The sequence below is a fragment of the Lutra lutra genome, chromosome 3 (genome assembly GCF_902655055.1).
Source record: "Lutra lutra chromosome 3, mLutLut1.2, whole genome shotgun sequence".
NCBI classification, from domain to species: domain Eukaryota; kingdom Metazoa; phylum Chordata; class Mammalia; order Carnivora; family Mustelidae; genus Lutra; species Lutra lutra.
Window position 1 is genome coordinate 123,570,922 of NC_062280.1, and position 15,454 is coordinate 123,586,375.

The 15,454-nt window shown below is 37.0% G+C and overlaps 2 protein-coding genes across 2 annotated transcripts in view; both read right to left on the reverse strand.

Moving 5' to 3' along the window:
• Window positions 1–15,454, reverse strand: part of LOC125096203 (phospholipid-transporting ATPase IB-like) — a 220,820-nt gene that overhangs the window by 174,321 nt on the left and 31,045 nt on the right. Inside the window, 4 exon segments of the mRNA XM_047722951.1 lie at window positions 4,299–4,440; window positions 8,118–8,229; window positions 9,081–9,208; window positions 13,002–13,071. Of these exon segments, the coding sequence (XP_047578907.1) occupies window positions 4,299–4,440; window positions 8,118–8,229; window positions 9,081–9,208; window positions 13,002–13,071 (452 nt within the window).
• LOC125096206 (interferon-induced transmembrane protein 1-like) lies at window positions 10,669–11,134 on the reverse strand. Its single transcript, XM_047722960.1, has one exon. The coding sequence runs from the start codon at window positions 11,132–11,134 to the stop codon at window positions 10,745–10,747; it is 390 nt and encodes a 129-aa protein (XP_047578916.1). The 3' UTR covers window positions 10,669–10,744.

The window sequence follows — 15,454 nt, forward strand, 5'->3', positions numbered from 1 at the left end:
GCCCCCAATATGGGAGCAGCCAGTTACATAAGAAAACTGTTAATCAAGATAAAGAATCATATTGATATGAATACATTAATAGTAGGAGATCTTAACACGCCTCTCTCAGAAATAGAGAGATCATCAAAGCAGAAAATCAATAAAGAAACAAGAGCATTGAATGACACATTGGACCAGATGGACCTCATAGATATATACAGAACATTCCACCCTAAAACAACAGAATACTCATTCTTCTCAAGTGCACATGGAACCTTCTCCAGAATAGACCACATACTGGGTCACAAATCAGGACTCAACTGATACCAAAAGACTGAGATAATTCCCTGCATATTCTCAGATCACAATGCTTTGAAACTGGAGCTCAATCACAAGGAGAAGTTCAGAAGGAACTCAAACACCTGGAAGCTAAAGACCACCTTGCTTAAGAATGCTTGGATCAACCAGGAGATCAAAGAAGAACTGAAACAACTCATGGAAACCAATGAGAATGAAGACACTTTGGTCCAAAACCTGTGGGATACAGCAAAGGCGTTCCTAAGGGGGAAATACATAGCCATCCAAGCCTCCCTCAAAAAAAATGGAAAAATCCAGAACACAGCAGCTGTCTCTACACCTTAAAGAACTGGAGAATCAACAACAAATTAAGCCAACTCCACACATAAGAAGGGAAATAATCAAGATTAGAGCTGAGATCAATGAGGTAGAAACCAGAGATACAATAGAACGTATCAATGAAACTAGAAGCTGGTTTTTTGAAAGAATCAATAAGATCGATAAACCATTGGCCACACTAATCCAAAAGAAAAGAGAGAAAGCCCAAATTAATAAGATTATGAATGAAAAGGGAGAGATCACAACTAAAAATTATGTATTCTCATTCCAAATAAGCCACTAAGTTCCTCTGTGCTTTTTGGCAAATATACAGAATCTGTTTCACTTTCATGAAACAAGGGACTGGACTAGAAAACTATACAGTTCTGCTTCTAAACATAAAATTATTTCTTCTAGCCAAAAAATTACTGAATTCCTATTATGAAAAGGTACTGTTCTTGGAGTTAAAGATACAATGATTCCCCAAAATTCACAATTTTCAAAAATCTCACAATCTAGCTGGGGGGAGGAGGAGGCACAAACAATAATTATAAAACATGGAAATGGTATGATATCTATTAAGGATATCATTATAGAAGCCAATAGTGATCCTAATTAAATTTAATTAAATTTAATTAAATTAAAAGAGGGAGACAAGATATAGGAAATGCTACTGGAGAAGGTAAGGCCTCATCTTGGACTGAAATGAGAAGTGACAGATGTCCAGTCAAGAAAGGACCAGAGATGCATTTGAGACAGAAGGAAGAGCACAAGATGAAAGGCCTAGAGATGATGAAGCAACTGGTGGATGGAAGGATCATGAAAGAGAACAGAAGTCAGTCTTCTGTGGATAAAGACCAAGTGCTCAGGAAGAAGTGGTGGGGAATCAGGTGATGGAGACAGGACTAGCTTATTAAAGTCCTGATATGGCATGATAAAGGAGATTTATCTTGACCCCGTAGGCCAGGAGTCTTCAGCCAGAGGGTAAATATTTTAGGTTTTGCAGGACATACAGTCTGTTTCAGTTACTCAGCTCTGCTATTGAAGCACTGAAAGCAATCGCAGATAATACATAAATGAATAGGCATGGCTGTACTCTGATAAAACTTCATTTACAAAATCAAGCAGTGGACCATCAGGGAGTAGTCTACCAAGCCAGTGTGAACAACAGGATACACTGAAGCAACTGCAACTATTCAAAACTATTTTTTATCTTTTTCTGGAAACTGTATGAAGAATGGGTTGGAGTAGAGCTTGACTGAGGGCTAGACGACCAGTTAGAGAACTGTGGCAGTTGTCCAAGGATGAAAAGGAGAGTGCACACAGAGAAAATATTGAAAAGGTGGAATGAACAAAACTTTGAGACTAATTGGATGGTGAAGGCCATAGGCGTAGGAGTGGGGAAAAGAGGAAGCTGAGAAGGAGGGGATTAAGAATGACCTTCATGTTTTCAGCTTGGATGATGGTTGGATGGAAGCAGCTACAATTTACATGGAGAATAATGGAAAAAGACAATGGTTTTGGGGGAAAAAGGATGAATTTAGTTTTGTACATGCTGAGTTAAGAAATCTACATGATACCTGGAAAACAATGTCCAGGCAACAATGAGTTCATTATTCATAGAGCAATCTGAGCTGGTGGCAAACAGGTAGAGGACATCAACTGATGGATGACAGGTCAAATTATTAGAGCAAGTGAGCGCTCTTGGAAGGATTTTCTTGGACAAGATAATCCCTAAGAAACCAGTGGAGGCCCTTCTGTGGGGAAAAAAACATGCACACATACATATATAAAGTGAAATTTTCAAGATTTATGACCCCAAGTTGAGGCATTCCTGGTGAACCTAGGATCCTAAAAAATGCCAGCATTTAAAAGGTGGATCAAAGTTTCTATGAATCAAATAAGGAAAAGATTTTTTTTTAATCATAAGAGGGTGGCAGAGGTCCAATTAGATCCCACTTAAAAATGACCACTGGAAACAACATGTGTTGGAGAGGTTGTGGAGAAAGGAGAACCCTCTTACACTATTGGTGGGAATGCAAGTTGGTGCAGCCACTTTGGAGAAGAGTGTGGAGATTCCTATAACCCTGCAATTGTACTACTGGGTATTTACCCCAAAGATACAGATGTAGTGAAAAGAAGGGCCATCTGTACCCCAATGTTCATAGCAGCAATGACCACGGTCTCCAAACTGTGGAAAGAACCAAGATGCCCTTCAACGGACGAATGGATAAGGAAGATGTGGTCCATATGCACTATGGAGTATTATGCCTCCATCAGAAAGGATGAATACCCAACTTTTGTATCAACATGGACAGGACTGGAAGAGATTATGCTGAGTGAAATAAGTCAAGCAGAGAGAGTCAATTATCATATGGTTTCACTTATTTGTGGAGCATAACGACATGGAGGACATGGAGAGATGGAGAGGAGAAGGGAGTTGAGGGAAATTGGAGGGGGAGATGAACCATGAGAGACTATGGACTCTGAAAAACAATCTGAGAGTTTTGAAGGGGTGGGGGGTGGGAAGTTGGGTGAGCCTGGTGTGGGTATTATGGAGGGCACGTATTGCATGGAGCTCTGGGTGTGGTGCATAAACAATGAATTTTGGTACACTGAAAAGAAATATTAAAAATTTAAAAAAATTTTTTAAAATGACCACTGGGTTTGGCAATTGGAAATTGATTCCTACCCTTGAGTTAAAATTCTAGTAGACTGGTTGAAGTGGATAGCAAGTGGAAATTGACCCAAGAGTGACCAGGATATAAGAAAATAGAAACAGTGAGGGTTGTTTCTTCTTTCAAGAAGTCTGATCAAGAAGGAAAGAATAGGTCATTTGTAGGGTATGCAGACATTGACACATTTTATCAACATCAAAATATCAGTGACTTTAAGAATTTATGTCTGTTTCAAGATAAGATAATATTCACAGCCCTGGGCTAGGACAAATTAAATAAACACATTTAAATTGAGATTACTCTTTCAAAATCATTGAAAATCTAAAAGCTTGAGATAAAAACTAGATAGGCACCATCTAGAAATCCAGATTGCATAAGAATGAATCTTTGATTTTTCTTATCCAATGTACAAAGTATTTCTCTTAGCTTCTTTATTTTTAAGATGTTCCCAGTCAGATCCTCTCAAGGGAAGTTAGAAAAATTTAAAATCCTCAGCTGATAGAGGAGAAAAGGCAGAAAGATGTATAATGGTTAATTATGAAAACATGGAAAGATATAAGCCCCCCCCCCCCCAAAAAAAAAGACTGAACTTTCATGCCAAAGATCAGTTTACTTTTAAATCTTTTACTGGTCTTCTAGTCAAGGTAACCACTGACTTCCCTTCAGGGTCCCTTGTCCTCATTTTCTTGGCGTCATTCATTGTCCATAGAGTACTGTACTAACCCAATGAGGTGGATATTATGGCCATTTTCAAATGAGGGAGGACATGCTTAGAGAAGTAAAAGACCTTGTCCACCTTCTCCTGGTGACTAAGTGGCAGAGACAAAAATGTAGGCCTTGTCTGCCTGGCTCACAGTCTCATTCCTCTGCCTTGACTCCTCCCTCTCCTTTATTCTGGAATGCCAAAATTATGTGGAACTGGCAGAACGATCTTAAGAAGGACATTGGTTCTAAACTCATTAATCCTTAGGGGTACAGCATTACAACTCCCAAAATGGTATCTTCTTACCACCCTTGGACACTTACCCTTCATCCTGATGTACCAAATGCCTTCTCCATACCATTCATTCCAGAGTATGGCTCCTACACAGCTCACCAAGGACATGGCCAGGAGTAGCAGGAACAACACCAGGATCTGCACATTGGTCACCTTCTCGACATTTGATCGCTTGAGAGGCAATTTTATAGAATTCTGCATAATGGCACATGTACACACACCAAAAGAATGAAAAACAATCAAAGGAATTATAATGCATGAATACTTTGATGGCAAAAAGAGGTAAAAAAAAATCCCAACAGTTGAAAAGTAGAACACTTTTTTGTCAAATAACTAAGAAGACTAAAAGTGTGCCATATTGTTGAATGACATGGCTTTCCACTTTGGTCCTTAAAGCTTTTTTACTAATTCACAAAGAACATATTCACACAGAGTTCACACACTAGAACTCTAGTTCTAGAGTTCTTCTATTTAAAAGAAATCAAATATGGTAAATCAGTCTAGGTTATCTGTACAGATCTCCCCTCACAACAACAGAAAAGATCAAAAGACCATAGTAATTTATTGGCTTTACTATTTATAGTTCTTGAATTATTTCTGGTTTATTTAAAAAAACCATAGAAAGATACCTTTCATCTGAGTCTATTGGGAAAATATTCAAGATTTTCCCAGTATAATAATTGCTCTGACATGCATATTGGAAACCAAAGCTCTGGGTTAGGGATACAGTGAGAGTTTCACATAATTTTCTATTAGCATTTCAGATTTTCCTGTAAATTTCTTAAATTGTCTGTGGAGGTCTACTGAAATATTAGCAAATATATGTATATTTAATTTTTTAATATAACATATAATTGACATATATATCTGTGTGTGTATATATATAGATAGATAGATATAGATATTTAACTTTTCAATCACACTTTGCCAGATTAAGTTTACCATTTCTACATTTTCTTAATGTAGAAACATAAATCCTCAAAGTCTACAAGTTATGAAAATATGATTACTATCAATTAACTTTTTTACAAAACACAGGAACAAGATTTTCTTTAAATCCTAGGTTTAACTGCATTAAGCCTATTATTAGAGAACATCCGTGTGTGTGTGTATATATATATATACACACATGTATATATATACATATATCTATGCTCATATACACTTATAATATCTTATTATATAATATCTCCAAAACAATCATGTCATTCCTTCTCTTTTGCTGACCTGCGTAAGTTATTTCTTCAAATGCTGTACAATGTAGAACAGTTTTCAACTAAGGGTATTGTACTTAAAATCTTTCAGTAAGGACATATTGACATTTACTAGTTTTTTCTTTCCTAAAGTCACGGAAAAGCCCTCTTTAAGATTTCTGTTATTCCAAAACAATAAAATCAACATGTATAATAAACTTCTGCAATGACTTACATTCACAGAACATAGAGAAGGACATACTTTCTCATGAGCTGCACCACAGACAAGCCACAGACAAGCCACACAAGGATAATGGAGTGGGCTTCTTACATGAACAGTAGACATTTAAATCTGAGATGCAGTGTTGTATTACCAGGTGTACAATTAAGACAGCATGATCATTTGATACTGTTTGAGGGTCGCCATTTTACAACTGAATTGTGGGTCATGATCCTGTGTGTTCTATGTTGCCCTTGGTTCCCTGCCTAAATACAAACTTCTAGTTGGGGAGAGAGTATGTTTGCATCACTCTTAGTCTGAGGCTCCTAGTATACAGAGTATAAGGAAATCTTACCCATTAATGCGTTGTTGCAGGGTACAATCCCAGGGCAGGAGGAAAGAGAAGAAGAAAAGTGAGGCAAGAAATTGGGAAACAGAGTGGAGTGTCACCAGTCATAGCTTTGCAAGAAAATGTACCCAGGTCTCAGTGGTATAGCTTCCAACTTTCCTCAGACTCATCGGTCACCATTCCATGCCTTCTCTCTCTGCCATTTATACAACAGTCACCCTGAGTTGCAGTGCTCACATGGCCCTTGGACACAGGCCAATTCTTGGCCTGGTTCTGTCCTACCTGCCTCCCTTCTTTCTGAACTTCCCCACACTCTTGACACTTCCATGTATTCTACTCAGACTTCAGGTCTTGTTTTACATGCTACTTCCCCACAGCAGCCTCAACATCATGCTGGATGAAGCTCTTATGTAGACATGGAACATCCTACACTCACCGCTCCTGAGAGACCTCTTGCTATTATTACCTTGACTGTCTTCCTTCACACACTGCAAGTAACTCAGGGACAAGCAATAGGTCTACTAGATCCCAAGGTCTTAGCATAGTGTCTGGCATTACATTGGTACTAAAGAGATATTTATAGAAGGAATAGTCAAAGCCAAATGTTGTATTTTATCAGATAGTATAATGGGTAGAGCTACTGTCAAGTTCTCATGAATAATAAACATGCAAGAAGTTCCTACTCCCGGGACGCCTGGGTGGCTCAGTTGGTTAAGCAGCTGCCTTCGGCTCAGGTCATGATCCCAGCGTCCTGGGATCGAGTCCCATATCGGGCTCCTTGCTCGGCAGGGAACCTGCTTCTCCCTCTGTCTCTGTCTGCCTCTCTGCCTACTTGTGATCTCTCTCTCTCTCTGACAAATAAATAATAAAATCTTAAAAAAAAAAAAAAAAAAAGAAGTTCCTACTCCCAAACAAAGATAGCAATTGACTTTCAGGCATATATGATTTTGTGATTCAACACTTCCTCACAACACCTGGTGCTCAGCACAAGTACCCTCCTTAATCTCCATCACCTATTCAACCCATCCCCCACCCATCTCCCTCCAGCTGGAATTTAGATAAAAACTTCCAAAAAACATGCTGCCTTTTGTTTCAACAATTTCAATGTTAGAGATTTATCTTCTGTAAAAATAAAATAAATAAGCAACTATCCATGTTCACTGCAGCAATATTTATAATGGTTTCTCTCCCTAGACTCTCTAAGGTAACTATATCATTTCCACATATTAAGATTAATTTTTTATCTGAGACAGAGAGAGAGAGAGCACACAGGTTCCCACCTGTGTGGGAACAGGGGCAGAGGGCAGAGGGGCAGAGGGAGAGGGAGAGAGAAGCTTAAGCAAACTCTGCTCTAAGCATGGAGCCCCGTGCCGGGCTCAATCCCTCCTCGACACTGAGATCAGAACCTGAGCTGAAATCAAGAGTCCAAGCCTCAACCGAGTGAGCCATCCTGGCACCTCTCCCTATGTTAATATAGAATGTAATTTTAAGTCTTAAATAGCAATTCACATAATAGTCTGTACAGATTGGTACCATTTTTGCCAACATGAAGTGTTTTCTGCACATTTATGTGTCTGTATACATATTATTAAATATTTGCTCATTATAGAATTAAAAAAAAAGAAAGAAAAAAAATGATTGAGAGGAATGGTACATGAGAGAAGGAATTCACACAGAACTTCTAATGTCGTTTTGGCAAAAATAATCTTACCATAAATTGGAGCCATATAGACTAAAATGAAATATGGACCTCCCTTCAAAGTTCAGGTTAATAAACAGAAATAAGCTTCCTTAAAAAGAAAAAAAAAGATTTTATGTATTTACTTAAGAGAGAGCTTGAGCAGGAGGAGGGGCAGAAGGAGAAGGAGAAGCTGACTCCCTATTGAGCGGGGAGCCTGTTGTGGGACTTGATCCCAGGACTCTGGGACCATGACCTGAGCCAAAGGCAGACACTTAACCAACTGAGCCACCCAGGTGCTCCCAGAAATAATCTTCCTAAGTTCAAAAGATAAATACTAAATCCCTCACCTCCTAAAAGAAGAAAAATTCTAGAGGCAATACTACTTGCCATCACAAATTATTTTACCTGCATGAATTTGGTTTCAAATCCAGTGTAAACAACTATGCCAAGGATCCACTGAGTATTTTTAAGTTGTGTACCTCTTAGCAAGACCTGATCTGGTCCAATTGGAACAGGACTAAAAATAAAGAAGAGCATTTATAAGTAAACCAAAAAAGATTTTCCTTTTCTTTTCACAATATAAAGCAAGTGTAAGTTTTCGCCTTACATATATTTCTGTCAAGTTCAACTTTGGGGGTAAAGAGCAATAAAAACATTTGTGTCTTCATAGGAAATACCTCTTTCTAAAAGAGCATGGAAAACCAATGTTTTAGCATCCATTTCTCACTAACCCAAAAGTATGTCGACTAAACTTTTAGAAAGAAAATATCTCTTATGTGTAGGGTGACTATAAAACTTATTGTCAGGAAGATTAGGTGGAGGAATAAGTACCTGGGTGCCGACTTGGTAATCTGCAGAAAAGATTACACGTGGGCATTCAGAGCACACAAAGGAAGCTCAGTCGGCCATATTTACCTGTCCTCCTCCCCTCCAGCACAGCCAACCTACTATATAAAAGATGTTTCTGTAAAAGTCTTAAGTGGAAGCTAAGTGGGGTAGAAATTAGGAAAAATCCTTCATTATCAAACTGAAACCTTAGTGGCTTCTCTTCTTGGATGAATTTCAAAACCTTTTTCTTTCCATTAATTTACCCCAAGGGATGTGCTTGTCCGCAAAGGGAACTTGGACCTACAACTTCTCCAGTCTTTCCATTTGCAGGTATACCGATTAAGAAAATGCCATACACTTTCCTCCCTTACTTAAAAATTCCTTTTTTTAAAAAATAATATATTGACACCTCAGGTATTTCAACATCAAGTAAAAAACGAAAAAATATAAAGGTTTAAAATGTTATCAACCAAGAGAACAAAAACTGCCACTTTTTTTTTTCCATTTTAAAAAAAATGTTTGAAGTATGAAAGACGATACCTTTTACCATTTAGATACAAGGTTCCAACGAATGTGTTGAAATGACGATTAGGTCCTTCACATTCTATTTTTCCAGATAGGCTTGACAATTGTTTTTCTGTTTGTATTTCAGCTGTTTCTGACAAAGCCTGTAAGATAAAGTCAAAGTTAAAAAATAATGAAAATTTAATCTTAATAGCAAAGTTCAATGTCTCTAGTGGTTCTTAACAGCAAATTAAGAAAATCAGAGTCTAAAACTATACTGCATATATCAGGTAATAAATAATGTACATAAAACTTTAACACAAACTTTGGTAGAAAACTTTTCCACCCCAGCATTTTGCAAATAATTTTAATAAGGTTGAAAGAAGTAGGAAAGTTATGTTCTAATCATCTCTATAGAAAAATAACATTTTTGAAAGCTTAGTCAGTTTAACCAAACATCATATCATATTCGATACATCTATGACTAATGATGTTGAACTCTGGACCATGCTTAGAGTAGCAAGGATCTACAATACTGATTCCATGTATCACCTGATATGCTTGCATCAGATTCATCTGGAAGTCTTTAAAAATACAGATTGCTGAGATTTGCCCCCAGAATTTTTTTATTCCGTAGGTCTGGGGTGGGTCACTAGAATTTGCATTTCCAAAAGAATGCTGACAGCGCTGGTCCAGGGATCAAGCTTGGAGAAACACTGATCTAGAGAACGTCTCATTGCAATAAGATGATCTCAACTTTCCAGAGAGAAAGAAAAAGCGGATCATCTTCAGGAGAACAAGAACCAAAGTGCCATGGGTCTTTTTAACAGCAATACAGGATATAGGAAGACAGTGAATTTTTATTTTTAATTATCTAAATAAAAGACCTTTAAACTTAGAATGTTATATCTTCCCAAATACAAATGTGAAAGTTTAATGCAACTGTTTTCAAGCATGCAAACAATGTCTTGGAAATTTTGACACTCAGAAACCTACACTGAAACGGTTTGAGATGCACTTCTGTTAATCAAAAGATGCCTTAAAGAAGTACAAGAGCAAGTTACCAACAGGGTCAATGTCTTCTAGACATTTATAATACATATAACTCATAAAGAATTAGTATGAAAAATATGTAAAGAAATCCTATAACCCAACAAAAACATATATATCCCAATAGAAAAATGAACAAACAACATGAGCAAATTATTCCCAGAAAAAGAAAATATGTATTACCAGCACGCTCAAAAACAGATGCTCAAGGGTGATAGATTAATGAATTAAAAAAAGAAAAAGCATTATCATATCGAGAGACTGAAAAAATTAGTAAAAATCTTTAAAATTCTAGAAAAATAGAATTCTTAGCAAAACTTCAGAAATTTGGTAAAGCAAACAAAAAGCAACTATCCACACTTAACTATAAAATGTTAAAGCATTTCCATGTTAGGATCAAGAAGAGACTAAGTTCTATCACCAAATTTATTTGCAACTGCTCAGGAGTTTCTAGGTAATGCCATAAGACTGGGATAAAAAGAAATTATATGATTACTGAAAAGTAAACACCAAAATGAACCAACTTTTTTTTTTTTTCCCAGAGGCAGGATGGGGAATCTGTGAAAACACGGCACCCCACACACAAGCGCTTTATTGACTGCAACGGTAGACTGACGCAGACAGAAAAGGCTGCGGCCTGGGGGACAGCCTCAGGCCACGGGCAGCTCCAAGTAGCCTCCATACTGTCTGACCATCTCGGAAATCATCTGCGGAATCATCAGCGATCCAGTGACAAAAAGGGTGATGAACGTGATGGTCAGCAGGAGGCCCAAGACCAGGGCCCAGATGTTCAGGCACTTGGCGGTGGAGGCATAAGTCTGGGCCCCAATCATGTTACCCACCATCTTCTGGTCCCTGGACTTCACAGAGTAGGTGAAGGCCACGAAGCCCAGGCAGCACCAGTTCAAGAAGATGGTGTTCAAGAAGACGATGTGGTCAGGCACGGCTGTCTCACCATGGATGTTGATCATGGTGGTGGTCACGGGAGCCGAGCTCTGGGGGGGCCCCAGCACAGACACCTCATGCTCCTCCTTGAGCATAATGAACCAACTTTTAAAGAAAGAATTTATTACCCAAAAAGTCCTATCTGCTTGACTTAAAAATCACAAAAATGTATAAGAGAGATATAAGGTGGCTGGATTTAAGATCAATAAACAAAAATAAATATAGATGTATCTTAGTTAAACATTCACCCACTACAGGACAGCTGGCTATTGCTAGTAAAGCTGTATAAACATTTGCATAAAGGTTGTCTGTCAATGTGAACATAGGTTTTCATCTCTCTGGGATAGTACAATTACTGGGTTGTCTAATATTTGCATGTTTAATTTTATACAAAGCCACCAAAATGTTTTCTTGAATGGCTGTATCATTTTATATTTTCACCCACTGTGTTCAAATGATCCAGTTTCTCCACATCCTTACCTACATTTAGTGTTGGAACTATTTTTAATTTTGGCCATTCTGATAGGTGTGTAGTAACATTTCCCTTTGATTTTAATTTGCACTTCCCTGATGGCTAACGACACATGCTGTCCATGTAGTCTTCACTGACTCAGTGAAAAGAGAGGAGTTCCTTATCACCATCTTTATTACAAAATGAAAGTGTTGGCTTCCTACTTGGTTTCTCTGACACCATATTTTTTGGGGAGTTGGAAGCCTATTAAAGCTGGGTAAAGATGAAATTCTAGGCTCCACACTCAATCTTTGCTGACACAGGTGAGAGTGGGGCCAAATTTTTACTCTGGTGTTTGACTGGGGAAGAGTGGTCATTGTCTCAAACTTTCTATCTTGCTGTCTGCCCCTTTGCTGGTCCTTTGACTAGAGAAAGGAGGCTTTTATTGGGGCTTTTTTTTTTTTTTTTTTTTGGTCTGTATCAATTGGTTTTTCTGGTTTTTGGGTTTCTTCAGTTCCAAGCCTTGTATATATGACAAAAGGTATATATGACTCACTACCTTGTTGTTCCCTGGGTTCCAAGGCCCCACAATCTACCTTCTTCTATCACTCTTTCAGTATCTTCTCATATTTGTTTTCTATATAATGTCCAAAGTTTTTAGTTGTACTTAGCAGGGAAAATAAAAGAAAGTATGTCTACTTCATTTCCCCTGAAACAGAAGTCTACAATTGCATTTTTTTAAAAAATCAAGAGGGTACCACCAAACTATTACAACAGTTAGTAATGGGGATAAAAGTGGGATTTGGAAGGTGGAGATAAGATTTAATAGACAAAGTTCCTGTATTATTTATATTATTTTTACAAAGATGATATATTACTTTAATAAATTCTAAAATTTTTTTTGCATTTTCAATCAAATTAAAGTTTGCAAAAAAAGATTAGCCGACATGTAAATAATCAAATGTAAATTTAAAGACTTCTTATTGAAGCAAAGTGACAAAGACTCAATTATCTTAAAGATATCTTTTTTCCATTAATAAGAAGTTAATTAGAAAACTATCTCCTTCCATTCATTATCACAAGTTACTCTGAAATTCAAATGATAATTTAAAAAGCAGTGGTATATGCACTCAGAGCTCATTTATACCCTTTAATCTAGTTATGATATTTATCATGACAGTAGTTTTATCACCAAAGAGCAAAAATATCCTCAAAATAATATGCATCAAGGCATGTTATCCTTTATATGATCTGTGTTTTATAGGACATCCTTTTTCTTGTACCATATCACCATATCACCACTTTCTAATACCATATCACCTAATTCCTACATATTCTTTTTAAAGTCCCCTGTAAATAACTGATGAGGATGAATCATATCCACACAACAGCAGTGAGATACTTTTCTTCATGAACAAACAAACAAAAAACAAAGACAAATAAACTGGCACCTGCCAAAACCTGACATTGTGAGCTTAAGCACAAAATTAGGATTTCGAAGTTATCCTTACCTGTCGTATTTTTAGATTTGTCTCCCCATCCAGATTAGATGTTGCTACATAACATGTTACTTGAGGTTCACTAAGGAAAATAAAGCAAATAACACTGAATCACCGTCTCTCCAAAAATCAAATTCCCAATAATGTTAACAGTGAAATGGGACCTACATCAACAGCTGAAAGGGCTGTTCAAAACTGAAAGAACTGGGCGCCTGGGTGGCTCAGTGGGTTAAGCCGCTGCCTTCGGCTCAGGTCATGATCCCAGGTCCTGGGTTCGAGCCCCACATCAGGCTTTCTGCTCAGCAGGGAGCCTGCTTCCTCCTCTCTCTCCGCCTGCCTCTCTGCCTACTTGTGATTTCTCTCTGTCAAATAAATAAATAAAATCTTAAAAAAAAAAAAAAAAAACTGAAAGAACTACAATAACTTTTTCAGGAGAAATTAGCAGTCTGATACTAAAATTCACTTTGTAGTAGAAAACTTTCTACCTTCACAAAGCTGAGTGATTACTCCTTAATCCCCAAAAGAGAAATGGCGGAGGGTGAACAGAAGAGGTTATATAGCAGACTCCCCACCAAAAAGGGAGCCTGATGCGTGGCTGGATCCCAAGACCTGAGATCATGAGGTGAGCCACCCAGGCACCCTGGGCTTCTCTATTTCTATCTAACCTCACCAGTTAAGAAATCAAGACAGTGAATTAAAGAACATTTGCTTTGTCAGATTTTATTCCATGTCAAATGCAATTTACTCATGAAAATTAATTGTCTGTGGGGAAAATGCCACAAAGAATAACAAAAATTGTCATTAAAGTTTACTTAGTCTTAAATTCAGTCTTATTCTTTGGACTGTATCTCATTTACTGAATATCAAGTTTAAAGTAAAGCAATCTGTATCAATTTTACCAGCCAAGACCATATACCCACAAAATAAAAATATATCTTTACTAAAGATGCCAGTGACACAACAAAGAACTTCCAAAATCTTTTTCTATTATGCCTGACTTCTTTGAGTTTATTCTTTTCTACTGTAGCTAACTTTTTAGACTAAATTCTTAGCTCATTTTTTTGACATTTCTTTTTTAATGAAAGCATTTTAAATTAAAGTGTCTGTCAACTTAGCTGTATCATAGGAGGTTTGATGCATGCTCATAACTACTAAAATCTAAGTATTTTCCAATTTCCATTAGGATTGCCTCCTTGGCCAATCAGTTGTTTAGGTCCATGTTTTATTTCTAACATATAAGGTACCTAGTTATCTTTTTATTACTGATTTCAGACATAATAGCATTATGGTCAGAACAAGTGGCCTGTGGAATACCAGTCTCTCAGAATCTGTTGATTCGTTCTTATGTCCTAACAATTTTGACAAGTGTTCCTAATTGTGAAGAATTGTGAAGAATATGTATACATCACTTTTTGATACATAATATACCAAAAATCTCTATACATGCCATTATTTCAAGGTTGTCACTGTGCTTTTCAAATCTTCTACCACCATACTGACTTTTTTCTCCATTTGATCAATTCCTGAAAGCAAATACTGAAACCTCCCAGTAGGATGTTGAGTTTGTAAATTTCTTGTAGATGTTTAAGTTTTTTCTGTATCTTTAGCCTATGACATTCCTCTGTGACTTGAAACTGTTATTATGAAGTGGCTTTTTTTCCTTTTTCTTCCATGACACCTTATCTCAAATAATGCTTTTTGTCTCAAAGTCTATTGTATCTAATGGTGATACCATCTCTTCTGGACTTGTTTTCTATTTTCTGTATGTATTTTTTTCATCCTTTCATTTCAATCTTCCTGAGCACTTGTGTTTTGTGAAATTCTTGTAAACAACATATAGCTGGACAATTTTATAATATTCTTTCACTTCTGAAATCTATTTGCTTTATTTGTAATTGATGATTTTTATTTATTCTACTACCTGATTAAGGGCATTTTATTTCTCCCTCTTTTTGCCTTTTTTCTATTCTTTTAGTTACTTTTGAGGGCTTTTCCTTTTTCTCAAATAATTTTCCCCCTTGATATGGCTGGAAGCTCTCTATACTCTATCTAATCTTTTAGATATTAAAGCAAATTTTTAGACAAATATCCAGAGCTTAAGGTTTCTAGCCAATCAATGTCTTTACCCTCTTTCTGAACAATATGAACACCTTTCGTATATTTGATTATCACACTCAAAATTAGTCTGATGTTTCCTATTATTTAGGTCTAGCTTCAGATCCAGGAAACCCAATGAAGCCAAGGGGCAAATTTTCAGCAATTCTGAAAAACTGTCAGCTACTATCTTTTGGGTTATTACCTTTCCCATTCTGTTTTATCTCCTTCTAACTAATTAGAGGTTTCTTCTTTATTTTCCATGATCACGTTAAATCCTCTGCTTAAAATTTTTTCAACACACAGGCAAGGTGAATTCAGAGCTCACATCTGCATGAGCCAGCTTGAATTCTCCCAGGGAAAGTTTTCCC